At 36.8% G+C, this 17990-nt stretch overlaps 1 protein-coding gene across 1 annotated transcript; it reads right to left on the reverse strand.

Annotated features, from left to right (window-relative positions):
* Positions 1 to 800: 800 nt before the first annotated feature.
* Positions 801 to 17968, reverse strand: LOC125695265 (uncharacterized). Its single transcript, XM_048949479.1, has 6 exons — positions 17949 to 17968; positions 12091 to 12322; positions 9121 to 9214; positions 7962 to 8033; positions 5464 to 5601; positions 801 to 3163 (listed from the first exon to the last, which is right to left on the reverse strand). The coding sequence occupies exons 1-6, from the start codon at positions 17966 to 17968 to the stop codon at positions 3060 to 3062; spliced, it is 660 nt and encodes a 219-aa protein (XP_048805436.1). The 3' UTR covers positions 801 to 3059.
* Between the last annotated feature and the right edge of the window lie 22 nt (positions 17969 to 17990).

Below are 17990 nucleotides of genomic sequence, written 5' to 3' on the forward strand. Positions count from 1 at the left end.
GAACAGATAAAAAAAGAGGTAAATGTTTAGCTTTGTTATGAGTAACACAATAACATACGATTAGGTTGTAATGGTTGTAATTTAACAGAACTGTTGTATGAAATATTTTGTTTAGCATTCATTAAAAACTGCTAATGTATTTGTGGTTTTTCGTGGACTATATTTTTATGCATATTATTAGTGGAATACAAATATGCAAAATAGAAAACAGTTTGGTGTTAAAATATGAAAAGAAATTTTACACCAATCTTATTTTTAATTTGTTTGGGAACAATTTTACCACAAATTCCATATTTTAATAATACTATCCCAACTCTATTTTTTAAACTCATTTTGTCACTGTTTTGTAACAGAAACACTGTAAATATTATAGATGTGGTAAACTATTATACTTGTTTTCTTATAAATGAAATGATCTGTGCCAACACTGACAAAATGAATTAATGTGTTACTAAGGCAACAGTCACATTATATGCTTTCTCTTTCACAGTATGCGGTAGAGCATATGGTTTACTCTTAATGGAACACTAGCTTCTCATTAACATACCAGTAGCAATGTCAGAACTTACAAACCAGCATAGCAGGGAAATGGAAAAACTTATAAATTAGACCCTTTCAATATTATTGAGTAGGAAATGACTGATATTGTAAGATACAATATTTAGCTAATACAATGCCCTTTTCTGCACCTTTTATCTCCCCCTCCCCCCCCCAAAGCAAACAAAAAGCCTCCAAATTTTCTTATAGATACAAATACTGAGATACATCTCTTTCTTTTTCTGTGATTGACATTCTTATGATTTAAAAAAAAAAAAACAACACAAAACAAAAAGTTTCAGTATTTTTTTTACACTATGTTTTACACAAACTTCCTTTTCTTTGGAAGCTATTAACACAAACCACATTACCGGGAATAAGTAATTCTCATTTCTGTAAAGAAACTATGCCTTCAGAATAACGAATAAGAGTTGTAAAACAAACCACACAGTTCTCTCAGCCTTTACAGGATCATGTAAAATAATTGAATACACCAAACTGTTGGATTATCCTGAGGGGAAAAGCAACTTATCAGAACTTTAATGCAATTGTTTGGTGTTGGCTGCCATATTAAACTTTGCCCATATGCTAAAATTGCATCTTATTTATGCCCACTGAAGTATTTTCTTTTTCTGCTTAAGATCTCCTAGTTTAGAAGTATCTGTAGCAGGGCATTGGTATGCCATCACCTTTTCTTTCTCCTGAAACTGAAAAAATAACAGTGTAATGATGAAAAAAATAAGCAAATGTGCCACATTTCCTTCACTTCTGTCCTTTTATCTCTAAATTTCAACACAAGAGTAATATTATCAGATGGGCTGGTCATAAGTGCTTATCTGGTATCCAAGTCTTCACTCCAGTAAAATTTGAATTGTTTGAGAATGAGACAATCTGGAGCTCCTTAGGAGCAGAAATCTGGAGCTGAAATTCTGACCATTTCCTGTGATGAACTGTTGAATCTCCAGTTCCTAAGTATGTCACAATTTTTGGTCTCATGGAAAGAAAAAGAAAGTGACACAGCTGTTGAGTTTTACTAGCAGTGAAATTCTCATTTCAGAAAAATCTTTGTGTGATCCGGGTAAATTATACACTGTAACACTACAGAGCATAGAGACAATCACCACAATCTTGTATTTTATATTGTATTACTATAAAATACATATCTGAAGGTTGCTTGAGAAGGTAATGACATTATGCAGTGATAAGGACATGAGAAAATATTCATTAAAAATCTATGTGTCATTATATATACAAACACATTTTCAGACTTGGACATTACAGGTAGTACAAGGCAAGAGTTGCTTCATCTGTTGAGACTTTTTAAATCTGCTCTTCACTAATTTTTCATTCTGCCTTCTCTTCCATTTCCATTCCTTCCTTCTACTTTTGTTTTTTTATTCTGCAACATGCTTTTCCATGGCTCTCATCACAGTTTATGAGATTCCTATAACTGCCAATCAAGAACTGTGCACTAAGACATAAGCCAAATCCATCTCTGCTCCTGAGGGTTTTAGCAAATAGTAACGATATCCAGTACAGGCTTGGAGCAGAGTGAGTTAGCAGTGTTTCCTGCAAAGGCTCCAAAGTAAAAAAGGAAGAACTGTTTACAGACAGGTGTGTGTGCCTGTGTGTAAACAGGTGTGTGTGTGTAAATAAACACAGTAAATCATACTTCATTTGTGGAATCCTTTTCTTTCATTGAGAGGAAGTCTCAACAAAAAGGTGTAATTATGAAACTAGCTTAGCTTCTCTTTTTTTTTGAACTGCATTGTGTATCTGCACCTGAGTGAACCCTTATCTCACCTCATCAAGGATACCTAAGCTGAGTATCAGTTTAACTTCTATAATACAAACTGCAATTAGTTCTGTGCTAATTCAGCAATGATTTTTGTCCTGTACAATGTCCTCTACAATGACTGTAGAATGTAGGGTAGGAAGGTTGAAGCATTGAAAACTCCTTTAACTTTATGAACTACAAAGATAATTGCCGTAAGCAGAAATTGTAAGTAGTTTGTAATACAGTAGATGGTAATATCTCTGAATTATGTTCTTCATTCAAAGGGATAATTAAAAAGTATGTCTATCTGACCCCAATTCATGATGGTTTTATGTAGCTAGTATGCTGCCACTATCGTTTTGTTTAGACATAGAAATTCTATGTTGTATTAACAATAACATTTAAAACAATTGCTGAAACGAGCATTTGGCTCAAACTGGAGTTGCAACACTACTCTAATTCTGTTGAGGCTCATGAAATGTAACAGTGGTTGATTTTTCCGGGAAAAACATAATTTCAGTGAATTTCCACTGATGTTAGATTTTCAGACTAAGCTTAGGCTTCGTGCAATTCTAGATACTTTCTTCAAGAGAGAAAAGTAATTAGAGAGCTAAGGAAATAAGCATTCTTATCATCTGATCAGTTCATTGAGACATCAGTGCTTCACACTTTTTTAAAAGCCAGAAGCTGTCTTATACACCTGCACAAAGGCCTCATCAATTTTATCCAAGCAAAGCCATTTCTTTTAAGCTTGTCCATGAAAGAAGTGGCAATTGTCACAGGAGGGAAAGAGAAAGATGTGCTGCAAGCCTTTATCTTGATCTGGTTGTTTGTTTTTCATTGACGTACCTAATGAAACAAAGAGGATTTAATCGTGGCAAACAGAAGCTTATTGGCACCCAAAGGGATCTCATTTTCTCTCTTACGAGTCTCTTTCGTTTCAGGTTGCAACATCTTTTCAGCCTACCTACAAGACTGGGTTTCTTACCTGGGGCTTAAACTTGTGAGGCATGAAACTCTTCTGTTGTTTTGACAGGTGCTCTTTGCTACACATCAGCCTAGTATTCATGGTGCTAATACACAGAACAAACTTCAGATATGCTAATGACTGTAGTTACCAAGCTTCTGTCTTTAATGAGTTTTATTAGCTTCCTTCACTTACAGTTCTTTAGATAAAGTGCTAAAAATAAATTATGGCAACAGAAGAGTGAGAAAGTTAGTTGCCCGTTATGTGTGGCATGAGGATGGATTTCTCAAGTTTCTATAAAATCTCTAGAGTAATGGGAATGCCATAAACTATTATACAGGAATCAGACCATAACCTCTTGTATAGCATACTTGCATGTAGGGTATTTCAAAGATTAAAAAAAAATGTACAGAGGTATTTGAAATAGCCCTATAACTCTATAGCATCCTCCCTCCTGCAGAAAGAGATTTTTTTTTTTTTTTTCATCCATCTGCCCTGAGCCTAACATATTATTTTCAGACCTTTATACATTTGCTTTGCCTTGCCTTGTCTTCCCTTCTCTCTTTTTGCCTTAGAGGACTCACCAACACTGAAGTACGTGTAAGGTATGTCCAAGGTAAAAAGTAATGACCATATGTATTTCTATTTTGACAAATATTTTGGAGGTGATGGTTGATGTGTTTTATGTTCTCTTGTGGTTTAGACTGAACTTAAAGGCTACAGGAAGAGGGAATTTTAACAAATCGTAGGAAAAAAGAAAACAGAGAACTCACTGATTTTCTGCAGTTTGTGGATGGAAGTTAAATGCAAGCTTCAATGCGGCAAATGATAGCTCAATTAAAATTTAGTTCACTGTTCTAGTTAATTCAATTCATTTTTACAGTGGCTTTACTTATTTATTCCATATTTGTCTTTATACTTTGCAAATAAAGAAATTACAGCTGTGGAATCATGTAAAAACAAGAACACAACTTCTTTAGGAGCTATTCAGCTCTCGGTGTAACTGAAGTGACTATGAGAGGTCAACATTTCTAGCAAATTGGATTCAGAGGCTTTTATTTTTCTCACCTCTGACTTTATCCTGTGAACAAACTTTGGGAAAAGTAGAAGTTTCATTGTCCAAACTAAGATACTGGTTAGAAAGGTATATTCCATCACACTCTTTTCATGTATCAATGAAAGAACATGTCCTGTCAGTTTGAATAAATAGGCTTGCCTACTATGTTTAAGACAATCATTCAAATCTTTGCCAGCCTAAAACCAGAATGTACAGCTTGTCACAAATATAAAGCCCCTTATTTTCCTTCTAAAGGCAGATTGATTTTTTTATCTGTCTGAACAGCCTAAATGGGCAAGGCTCTGTTTTTTGACTTTTTTTTTCTTCTGGAAGGGGCACTTGACATAGTCAATATGCCCTGTAGACATATTTCTTTGCATGCAAAATTGTTGGTTACTTTTATTTACGGCTTCCACAGGCTATTTTCAAATGGAGTCTCCTACAGGGAAAAAGAACTGTGAAATTTGGAAGACAAATATTGCTCTGAACCACCAGCACAATACTTCACTGAAGAATGAACTCTTGAAGATATTTTAACTTAATGCTGGAAGGTGCTCACCTCAAGTTTTCATGCTGATGTTACAAGCTTAATTCCATTAGGTACTTTGGGAGGCTGAAGAATTGAATGAATTGTGCTGAGATTTTACCTGTGATTCCAGAGCCAAAATATTGTCAAAGTACTGCTTCTGAAGTACTCATAATGTTCTCTTAGAGAACTAGAAGCCTTCCAAAGTTGCATTAATCATGTTACTTTCTGACGGCTATTATAGACATAGATTTATATAAACTTGTGTAGACAGATGGACTTACCTGTAAATTTGTAATATAGTTTAAAATTTACATAAAACATACTCAACGATGAATGTGATAACTTACAAAAGTCAGCAGAGATAAAATGAACTTACTAAGTTTCTTAGAAAGTGTCTGGAGTACTGGTAAATGTGCCTCAAAGCATGTTTCCTTTAAGCTTTCAATCACTAAAGTACCTCAGTGGTTTTCAGTTCCAGCTTGCTCTATGGCTGATAAAACTTTTCTGGCTGTTACATTTGCCAGGACTACAAATACTAAGAAAAAGAAATACATACATGCATATATACACACACACACACACACACACACACATACATTTATGGCACTTCAGATCTTGAATGCCATTACTGTCACACTGAGGGGTGTTGAGGAGGAATAGATGCATTTCTTTGCAGGAACCAAGGATCAGGATCAGCAGATCATGTGGAAGATTTCCCTTTTTTTCAATGAACTCTGAAACAGAAATGGAAGCATAGAAAAAATGTATCAGACAGAAGTTAATGCGTGATGTTTTGGGAATAGATTTGTCCCACAAATTTGTTCCACAGATCTTATACAGCACAGTTTCTCACTCTCTTACTGACTTACTACAAAAAACTTCCATGACTGGTGGCTTGACCCTATGCTCTTCAGTTTCTGTGATTTGAGAACAGATGTGTGATTTCTGAGAACAGGTCAAATATCTTTGAAAAGAAATAAGGTTCACATTTCAAACACTGCGAGTTCCCAATCAGTAAGAAGAATTTGCTAAATAAAAGATTGGAACCTTTAATTTTGGAACTATTTGATCAAGGCTCGAGCTCTTTCTTCAACATTCACTCAATATCTCTTAGGTTTACAGAAATGATAAGTGGTATAAGGTTCTAGTCTATTCTATGGAGTAAATTGGAGTGAGAATGCATATGATTTCTTCTGGATGAATAAAAAATGTCTCTATTAGTATCATCTTTATCCCTTAGTGCTGCTGTTTTCTAGATTTGTGGCAATTGTTTCAATAAGAAACCACCACCTTATCTTTGCAGTACCTGCATCTAACTACCTTTCTGCTCCATCTTAACTCAGGCTGACATAGGACTTTCCACGAAATCTGTTCACAACCTGTAGCTATAACCTATAAATGCTCCTAATAGCAGAGTGCCAACCTGGTAGCAAAACTTGCCTGCAAAATGTAGGATCTGAAATTGAAACCTTGCAGCTGATGGGATACCTTGCTGAAGGAAGACTTCTCTCTTCTTCATCTTCCTGAAGATTTTCAAGAATTTCACAAATAATGGGAGAGAGCATTATGTTTAGGATGTTTTTCCAGTTTCACAATCTCCTATATTTTATTAAGTATAAAACAACCTTTTGCTTAAAAAAGCTACAGCATAAGTTTTGCTACTGTGAAGTCTGATCACAGCACTGATTTGGCCTCTGAAGGGTTAAGAAGTAAACTGGATAGTGCACTTTTCAGGGAGATTCTATGAGTTGAAAGTGACAATAGGAGTTTGGAATTGCTGCTGGGATAGGAAGTGGACAGCAAGCTTCAGCTCTTATGAGGGAATCTAAGAGTAAGCCAAGAGGCCAGAAGGTTAAAGGGCAGTACTCAGGCTTCCCCTGGGTTCCCTAGACTCCAAACACTCAAGCATTCAGCAGCCAGATCCTCTCATGACAATCAGATGAATAGCCAGTAGGGACTCGCAACTTCAACAGATCCTGCTTTCATCTCAGTATAACTTGTTGCCTGCCCTCATTCATTTAAATGAATATACTAATTGATGAATAATTCTATTATAAGACATAGACAAGAAGAACCAAAGAGGAAAATGCCATTTCTTAGTTGTCTTTAAATCTAATTCCCCATGTTTTAAACAGCGTGCATAATCATAGATAAAAACAGCACACACTCAGAGAACTCCAACTCTGCTGTATCCTTTTCCATGCCTGTGTGCAGGAGAGTGTATTTTGCACTAAACATAATTTCATAGAAGTCATGGCTTAGAAGATGTACTAAAGCTTAGACCACAGTAAGTGTGGCTTAGGGCATAAGCTTCAGTAAGTTGCAGAGGTAAGACCAGAAGTTAGGAAAGATGAGAATTGCTGCAACAATCATTCTGCAGAATAAAGACTGATTAATAGTATAATATGTATTTAAGCATCCCCAAGTATCTAGGCAGCATGTATTGTGTATGACTGTTGTTTAGGATAAGAAATGTACTCTGAATTCCAGTTTGTTACAAAGATCATATACAATATTGTATTTCCCTTTCCCCTGTAGATAACAAAAGGTTGAGAGCACCTTGTTCACAATTCCACGTGTTTTTCCACTTATAATTCTTCCTGTTACTTCCTTTTTGACAACATTACGCTATTTTTTCTTCATCTAAACTGTTTGTATGATGAATAACAGCATCACACTGCAGTCTTCTCTCCTAATTTCCTGATGATCTCTGCATTGTTTTGCTTTCCATCTCTTGTTTGTTTTAACCGCTGTGCCCAAATATTTAACCTTCTAACTGTTTTTGCATGTTTTGAGAACCATCTTGTATCCTTTCTGTTTTAGTAAAGAAGTGAAGGCTTCATACTTAATTCCTATAGGAGCACTAGCATGCTTCACGACAATTTTATACAATTTTGGAACAGTATTTTTGTCTGTTTTTTTTTGTGTGTGTGTGTGCATATTAGTTAAGTAACCACTGCATGCTTTCATATCCTTACTTGTTTTACTTTCCTAACCTGACCAGAAAGTAAAAATTTTAGATCTCTTTTGCTTTTCTCTATTCAGACACCTGAAAGTTCACCATGAGGCCAACAAACAAATGAAGTACCCTCACCTACATGTTTTAGCCATGCCCAGGGTTGTTCAGTACCAGCTTGACTGCCATATAAACAGCTTACTGCAATTCCTGTAAAAATTCATTTTTAACAGTTATCAGGTTGTATTTGCAGAAGACAGAAGATTTATTCATAATCTTATATGCTATGGCATATGAGAAATACAATTTTGACAACTGGAAATTTTTGTTGTTGTTCAATTGTCTTTTTTTTTTTCTTTTTTTTTTTTTCTTTTTTTTTTTTTTCAGGAAGTTACAAAAAAAGCCAAAAGACATCAGATCTGTATAATGACTTTTTAAAACCACTATACACAAAATGTATCTCCCTGTGTGCTGAAGCATTATATACGAGACTAATCATCATGATTCACAAAGAACCATCTTAACCGTTTAAGTACATGTTCAGCTAAGCAGCTGTTTTGATTCATAATCTATGCTATAGCAAGGTTTATTTTAAAATACCAAGCAAGGGACAGGGCATTCCAACATCAATTACTTAACTGAGAGGATTCAAAAACTGAAGTGCTTGAAACTGAGATGAAACACATGGCAAATATTTTGCCTCCTGTCACACAAGGGATCCGATCCTGCAAGCTGTGTGCATGAAGAGCTCTAGGTTGTCTGCAGTCAACAGGTGAAATTCTGATGTTATAGCAATCAGCCTAAATCTTTCCTTCACCTTCCAGGGGAACAATTGTACCACAAGAATGATCTCTGAGCCAGGTAAGGATGAGATCTCAGATTCTCTGAATTCCTGTCATGTTGATTCCCTACAGGCTTGTAGAAATACAAGCGCTCAGCGTTTTTCTTTGGAAATGCTGGAACAGTGATGAGGAAGGTCATACCTTCAGTCTCCAGAAAGAATTGCTTGGGTACTCACATTCTGCTCTTTCAGCTTTAATCCAAGCAAGTCCATTTCAGTCATTAGTTTGCTGAGAATTTATACTAAGCTCTGTATGCAACTTAGTTGCAGTCTATGTAGAGTAAGATTTAGTAAAGAACAAATAATATATAAATAAGGAGTATGTGGCCTCAGTCCCTTTTCCAAATAACTATGTGCTAATCAGGGAAGAGAATACAGGCCAGCAATTGTTAATCACTTACTGTACAGGGTAAGTCAGCACAAGAGGTGATAAGACAATCCAAGCACGTAACTCACCAGTCACACCCGCAGTCTTTTCACCATGCCTGGGATCCCTCACATGTGAGGGCTGCCTGGAGAAATGATTTGCAGGATCGGGCTCCGACAACACCTGGAATTGTCAAAGGAGTCAGACATACAGATGGTTGAGAAGAACTGCATGTGGCATTTAAATTATTTTGTTAATGGTGCCATCTCCTGGTAGCAATTTGCTAAGCTGATCTTTGCCCTGCTCAAAATTGTTAAATGTTTGTACTTTTTATTTCAATACTATAATACCAGAGAGGAATAAACAGATTAATTTAGGTTGATTTTTTAGGTGCTAATTTTATATTCAGTATTTCATAGGGAATTCTCTAACAGGAGACACAATTTTATTAAATAGCAGTGCATTTTAGAAAATGCAGCATACAGAGAGAGTGCATTTTGAAAAGATTACACTTTTTTCCTCTCAAACTGTTTTCACTTCTGGCTGACATAAGTATCAAACAAAATAAAACAGAGTAAGAGTAGATGATAATCACAGACAAAGATGGATCTGTGTAGCAGTGCAGATCCTAAACGAGCACATTTTGGGAAAAGGCATAGTTGAAAGAGCATTCAACAGCATTTGGCAAGAAAAAAAACAAAAAACAAAAAACAAAGGGACTGTACGCTGTGTGACACTTGTGGTACACCTAAATCAGTAAGAAATCTATCTTCAGCTTTAGAGTGGGATTAATGATGTCTGAATGCCATACCCAGAGGCCTGCACAGGCTCACTTTTCAGATCTAATGAATAAAGTGCTGCTCAGTTCAGAAATACTAAGTCATCACAGCGAAGGAAGTAACACATCCAAGTAATGAACCTAGTCACGTGTAATTACACTGAGGAATTTATTCCACTGATACAAAAGGATTCTTGTGTAGGTTGCTCCAAAAGTAATGCCTCCTATTTATTTCCATGGAAACTTCAGAAGATACAAAGAACTCAATCACACTATTTGATAGAGCAAATTCTTGGCAACAAAATGTACTTCTTTTAACATAGTCACCACTATCAGCTATGAATTTTTGCCAGCTATGAACAAGAGCCTGTATACCACATTTGTAAAAAGCTGCATGCAGTCCTGAACATGGATATCTTTCACATCACTGTCATCATGGCTGAAGCACCACCCATTGCCTCACTGTGCTCACATCTATTGTTTGGACTCCACAAACATGTAGCAAGTATCAAAGAATGTCAGTGTGTGTCATTTTCTTCTGCATGGAGGAATTTAGAGACACACCTTTGCTCCATACACACTTCCATGTCAGACATCATTTTGACGGGTTGCCCCTCTGCTACCATCTGTCACACTGCAACAAAATGTCATGGAATAGTGGTGGGAATGTTCAGCCTCTACTGCCATACCGCCACCATCTGCCTCTGAGGTTGTGGGCCAACATAACGAAATAGAAGGCATTGCAATGATAAGATTTTTGTATATACATATATTCCAATCTTAGATATAAACTTCTTAGTGGTGCTGAATTTGGTTTTTAGTGCACACATTTTTGTAGAATAACAGGGTAGCTTACTCTGCAGAAATATCTTGAATGTTTGGATTAACTTCACTTATAAACAGGGATGGCCATACAATCTGCCTGCAGTTAGATTTGTTATGGATTTCATTTTGATCCAGTATTTGTTTTTCTTCAATTTGCTGTGCTTGGAAATGAACATAAAATTTATTCTGCACTGCACTTGAACAATGTTATCGTACCCTAACGTTAATCAGCTAACATCTCTGTATTTTCCCAGGTGCGACTCTTTGGCTGGCAGAATACAGCCTTGTATTTCCATTTGCTACCTATGTTCAAATTTTTCCATGCTTATCTTTTAATATCTCAATCTTCGTAGCTAACAGGAAGATACAGAAGTAATCCAGCTCCAAACTGACTACCTACATAACTGCAGCTGTTTTGACTTCAGACATTTTGAGAGCCTGTAGCAGAAAGACTGTACTGGAAATAGGTTTTATTAAATAAATGCACAAAGGAGCCCTATGACAGCTGGTTTTGATAAAGATTGCACAGAATTCACATACAGTACTTCTGCAGAAGAGACCATTTCTGTCCACATGTGACTTATAATGTGCAGACAAACTGAATTGGTAGCAAGGAAAATAGAGAAAATATTACTGCATGTAGTGAGAATGTGAGAGCTACAACACTGGATGCCTGGCTAGAATCCAATAAAGGCTAAGAAATATTTTTTACAGAGACGGAAAATGTAATATAATTACACTGCATTTAAGGTAAAAATAATAAGAAGCTATACTTACAAGGAGATAGATATACACAGACTGACCTGAACTTCTACTGGAAAAGGCTGAATTAAATGGCAGAACATTTGCTCAGTGCATTCTAGTAATGAATAGACATGAGCTATGCACTGAATTACTCAATAGAATTGGGTATCTATTTGTGCATAAAAACTTAACTGAAGATAAAGTTTAAAATACAGAATTAGGAGGAAATAGCAAAATACACAAGGCCGGATACTGAACAAAGAGAGTTCTCTTAGAATCAGAGACTGATGTGGGAGAACAGAGGACTATATCTGGAAGCAGACAGAAAGAAATCGAAGATTGATAATCAACTCACATCAATTTTCAAGTGGTTTTATATCTTACCTTCCTTTTTGTATCCTCAAGCGTATCTTGCTACAGTTTAGCTGTGGTTTTTAACTCATCTTTCATTCTGTCTGTCTTTCATAGAGAAATTACTTTGTTCTACGTATAAAGATATTGCAGTTAACTCCTGTGGGCATAAATAAACCAGATTCATTTTTTCTCTTTTCTCTTTAACCAAGTGTTGTAAAGAAATTTCAGGATCTTGTATTCAAATTGCTAAAATATTTTCATGCAAGCTAACCTTCCTACTTTTTAAAGCCTCTTAGTGCAATGTGCTAATTATCAATTAAGGAGCTAATCATTTCAATGAATGTTATATCCTACATACCTCGCAGCTTTTTGAAACGGCAGCGAACGCAGACTCGTTTTGGGGACTGCCTCGCGCCCTACTCGCGCAGCATGCAGTACCGCCGCTGGCCGGAAGGTGGCGCGCTCCGTCAGGGCACTGCGCTCCGCTCCCTCCGTGCCGAGCCCGGCCCGCCCAGCAGCGACGGCGCAGCACGTCCCGCTCGGGGCTGCGCTCCAGAACTTTAGTGCCATTCTCTAAGAGTGGTTCCTTACTGAATATTATATACAATACCTAAAGTTATACAGAGAATAAAGTCCGCACTGTGATGGAAATATGAACTAGCTAATAAGTACCTTTAATAATAATAATAAGAAAGTTTGAAAAGAGCTGGAGAATTGAACAAAATCACACAGTCCCTTATTTCACAGTTATCATGCAAATCAGACAGCATAAGGTCTGGTTCCTGGATGGCACAGAAAATTGGCAGTACCGTGACATTTTTGTCTTTGATCACTGGTTTGGGTTCAATCTGGGACGGTGACAGTTACTTGCTTGGCACAGAAGAGATTTGGGTGGTTTCAGGCCGAAGCACAATTGGCCACATCATAAACCAATGACAGCTACTTGGCAAAGTGATTTGGAAAGGGAGGGCAAGGCTTTGTCTGAGCAGTGAACTTGTGCTACTTATGAGGGCTTAGCTGAAGTGATGTTCTTGTCTGGATCTGGTCACAGTTTGGTAACTATTCCTGCATGAGCAGGAATTAACCTCTACAGCTGTAAGAGAACTCTGTGCCCAATTACAAATATGTCTGCTCTAGAAGCTGGGCTGACATCATTTTACTAGTAAAAAGATACAGCTTAGCCATCAAAAGAGAAGAGATCACCAGGAGAGAAGATTAAAGCAGTAGATGGCATGGGAATTAATTTTGTCACTGTTAAGGCTATGAATATATGAATAAGATAATGTAAAACAAATTAGACCTGAGACATTAAGACCATGATTTTAAGTATTTGTGACAGCGAAGTTACTAAGCATGAAAAAAATACTGCAGTATTCATGATACAGCAGCCAGATCCAGTGATTGGAAACTCTGCCTGTGGCAGGGGGTTTGGAGCTTCATGATCTTTAAGGTATCTCCCAATCTAAACCACTCTATGATTCTATGAGTTTGTACTAGTCCTGCATTTTCTGCATTGCCCAATCTTCCCATTCTGCTGTCTCTTTCTCCAAAACCAAGTCTATTATCTTCATAAGCTCTCTGCTATCATAGTGGAAGAGTTGGTAGGCTGTTTTCTCCTTCTGTCCAAAAGGGAATGGTGGAGGTTTGTGAGATTCAAAAGGAACAGGTAGATGCAAGGGGCTGTGAAATGACAAGGAGTCCTGAGGCTTTTAAAAAAGTGCCCTTGCATCAGGCACTGGAGCTGCATACACAAGAGACGGGAAAGGTCACCTTGGCTGGAAGGCTGGAGAAGAAATGACAGCCCTAGTACAGTCATTGACTCCTCTAACCCCTTAATTAAAAGAGTACATTATGTCATGCAATCACACTTTTTTCGTATAGCACCATGAAGCATTTAAGCAGCATCATCCATCTCTGACATGCTGGTCTATTTCTTATTAGACTGAGCTGCAGAACTGTTTTATCGGCGTTCATTGAGACCTGCTCCATGCTCTGGTTAGGCAACGCACAGATGTATTTTAATCTCAAGTTCTGTGAAAATATATCCTGTTTTATTTTGCCATGGAACATATCTAGCCATGCACTAATAGATTAATACTGAATTTGGCCCCAAACTCACAGATCTGTTGTGCCTAGCTAGTGCTTGTTAGGAGGACTTGAAGGGTTGTCCCTCAACTCAGCATCTTGCATATGGACACTGTGATCTCTGAGGTAGCTGTGTTTGCAGCAGCGTGTTTGTAAGATCTTTAAATGCTTAATGAGATCGAGCTTATAAAAAGACTTCCTTGTCTTGGATTGTAATTCCCAGTTTACACCTATTGCATAGGCTGTACCTCCCAGAAATATCTCATCTAAAGGTGTGTGTTACTTGGATGAATTCAAGTTGGGTTATGAGGGTAAAAAAAAACATGATTCAGTATGCTACCACCTGCATTTTCTGCCTCAAGTTCCAGATTACTGCTCCCAAGTCATTCATCTACTTACTTTGCCACTTTGCCATCTAAAAATTGAGTTAAATATAGAAACAAACTGAGAGGCTGGCTGAGAGTATTGTACATTCCTGCATACATATGAATGTTGCATTTTCCAAGTGTCATTAGTTCCATGAGAAAAAAAAAAAACAAAAACAAAAACTAAGATACAAGTTGGGATATTGTTTGTAAAGGTAATCTTTATCTGAGACTGCTTTTTGGGCTTATCACTGTTTTACGTGAATCTGTTTGAAGCAAGCAACTGTATTCCTTTAAACCTTTTACCCCCGCTGTAAGCAGTGGAGTTTACCTAACTCCTCACAGATAGGTGGCTAAACTTCTAGAAAATCTAAAGGTAGCTGCAAAAAGAGAAGGAGAATTCCAGATTTCTAGCAGTTTTGCTTTATACTCTTTCCCATTTCTAAGGATAGATTAACCATCCTAGTACTGCAACTTCCTCTCTGAATTTCCTGAAATGCTATCATCTTGAAAATCAGCAGTCTGTAAAATTTTTCCTTGCTATTTTACTGAGTTCTGGAATGAGAAGGAGTATTTCAAGTTTCTGATGATGCTTTCCTCATTTAATAGCAACTCTTCCAACTTTCCATCAATGGAAATCCATACAAACACATCTGCATGTTTTAGGGTACAGAAGTTTTTTCATACCACACTGGATCAAGGAAATACATTACTAGACTCAAAGCAGTTAACCTTGAACTGGCCCATCTTCTAGATAGAATTTTGATGTACAGAATTTCCCATTAGGACCAGAGTAAAGTGGAGTTCCTTCCAGGAGTATTACACATGCTCCTCATTGAGAGCTCCTTGTTTCCTTATGAAAGATAACAGCCATTAGTAGGATAAAATAGGTTTACTGGTCTGGGACTACAAGACAAAAAGCTTCTAGCTCTTCACCATTCTATGCCATGAATATACTTGACTGTACATGTTTCTGCACATATTTCCTTTACATTACAGCATAAAGCCAACAGATGTATCATATAAACATAGGATTTTACCTTCAATTTAATTATTATTTTAATATTGTTTGATAAAGTTCTTATTCATAACAACTGTAATGATCAGCTGAACTGAGAGCATGCAAAGGTACAGCCTGAAGTGTCAGGGCTAGAATGCTTAGCAGTCCTTACTCACTAACTCACCTTACATCTTATTCCAGAAGAAATCAGGAAGCTTGAGACACCTTGAAAGCCCGAGAGGCTCAGGATTACAATCTCCCCACTCACTTTTGAAAAATGCAGGACTCTGATAGATGATTTTTGGCCAATGATGAACAGCTGGGGAGATAGACAATAACATCTTAAACTGCTGCAGCTGCTTACTAGGTAAATGTGAGCCAGATCCCTTAAGTTAGTTTTTATTTTTTGTTAAGTCAGTATACTTTCCACTTACTAAACTTGATCTAACTGCTCAAAGTTAACTCATGCTTTTTTATGCCTAAGTCAACAGTGGAACCAAACTGAACTACTTGCTTTTCAAAGGGTATTAGATGTTAGGACTTTCTGAACAAGTCATTCTCCATTAAAAGTGTAAGAAGTTATCACTGCTAAGTCACTATTTATTTGAGGACATATATTGGAAACTATTTAAAATTACATTTGGCAATGTATCATAAATTCATATCGGAAAATAGTTTGTCTGGAATAGAAATACTTCAGAATCTGCCAATTTTTTTTTAATCTTTGGCAGTATTCACGTGCTTGCAGATTTTGGTATTTGCCTTCAAGGCATGTTTTCATCATGCCTATTTTCCTTGTAACTCCCCTGGCTGGCATTCTGCCTGGTAGATGTTTGCAGGATGGGGCCTCAGGCCTTCCAGGCTTACAGTACAGCTAGACACCCTCGGGTGCAGGACTATGCAGTGTAGATTTCCAAGCAAAACATCTCACTTTGTGGGTATGTATTTGGGGATGTATTTCTTTCAAAATAGCAACTTTTCAGTCTGAAATACAAGTGTGTAAGCATATTTTTCTTATATTCCTGTTTGTGAACAGCTGATTTCAAATTTGTAGATATGCCTAGCAAGTGAGAAAAATAACTTTTACCTCTTATAACTCAGGGTGCCTGTTCTTCACCAAAGTTAAGTTCCAGTAAGGAGAGCAGGCAAATTCCAGTTTCTCCAGTAGACCCTCACATACCTGGTTTCATGATTCACTTGGTCCAGTTGCTAGGAATAAGCTAAGCAAAAATCAAGGTGAAAGTCTTGGATGAACATCTAATTGGAGTACCAAATTTTCTGACACTTAAAATAACCTGATCTATCGAGACAGTTCCTTTGGTTTGTAATTGGTTTGTCTGAGCCGTTTCCCATACAGCATGTACACTATAGACAAATGAATATGAGAATTTCGATTTAGGTGCAATAGTACAGACATGTGATAGAAGGTGGTCAGTGCAGTATGTGGATGTCTAGAATAAGCAACTAGAATACGCATATGTGTCTATCACAGAAAGATGAGACAACAAAATTAAATGACTTTTGTGAGATTGTGATCATAAAATCATGAATTCACCACTGCACCTTTAGGTGGACTTGCTTTTAAATATTCGCAAATACTTGGGTCTTTTACTGAGTATAGAAAAATTAGCCTGATTTTTATATTTATTTTACTTAACGCTGAGTCTGAATGAAAAGCAAACAAACAAACCCCACAGTGACCAATAACGCAAACAGTGTTTCAAAATCAAGGTCTTTACATAGGTTATACTCACTCTGGCTAGGAAACAAGTGGTCAATTCCTGTTTGATGACTTTTTATAATTTCTTGTCATTTATTGACTTGAATCAGCTATACGTTTTGTCAGTACACTTAATTACTCTCAAAATGGACTGAAAAAACAAACAGTAGCCACTCATATGCTGTTTGGTGTCCTTTACTGTCATGCTGTTTTATACCAAGGGTAAGAGCAGAAATGGCATTGGCCAGACAGATGAGTAATCCTCCAAAATAATTGTGAACTTTTACAAAACACAGCATCAGTCCAGCAGAGGCCCAAATTACTTAAAAAATTCTGCTGGCTTATGAATATTTTATATCTGGCATTAACTTCTGGCCAAAGTTTTATGAGAGGAAAGAAAGGATTTTGCTGATGAAAATCTTAGGATTGACATAGAATCAGTTTTTGATTAGTAGAGGTTTGCTGAATGTAGTCATTAGCTCTTTGTATACTTCTCCCTCACATCCCATTCATCTTTTCTCATTTTTTAAATCTCTCTCTTCAATATCTGTAAGTCAACTGGTTGTTCTTTTTTTGTTTATTCGTTTGTTGTAGGTTTTTTTTTGTTGTTTTTTTTTTTGAGAAAGCTTGTGGCACAGAAAAATCTCAAGCTCATCACTGAGTTACTCTAGTGTATACTTCAAATTACAGCCTGAACAACTTTCTCAGTTAAAGCTAAATGGGTTAGAGCTGGAAGGCAAAGTAATTGTTATAAACTAACAGGAGTACCTTTAAAATTTTCAGGAGGAGGAGGATGGGAGAGATCCATATTAGTCAGTTCAAAAGAACTCAAGATTGAACAAATTCAGCAGAAACAGCACATTTCATGTTAATTTCACTTGTGCAAAATCCATGTCCTCAACTGCCCACAGTATGCTTCAGAACTATACAAATTCATGTTATAAAGTTTGCCCAAGCCAGTTCTTACAAAATGTGTGTGTTGTGTGCTAGCAAACTGTTTTTCTACCTACCTCCACATGGTCTTCTTAATGATAAAGCTAACTTACCCAGCTACTTCTGATGCCATCCTGAGGATATTTTAACAATAA

The sequence above is a fragment of the Lagopus muta genome, chromosome 6 (genome assembly GCF_023343835.1).
Source record: "Lagopus muta isolate bLagMut1 chromosome 6, bLagMut1 primary, whole genome shotgun sequence".
Classification (NCBI taxonomy): Eukaryota; Metazoa; Chordata; class Aves; order Galliformes; family Phasianidae; genus Lagopus; species Lagopus muta.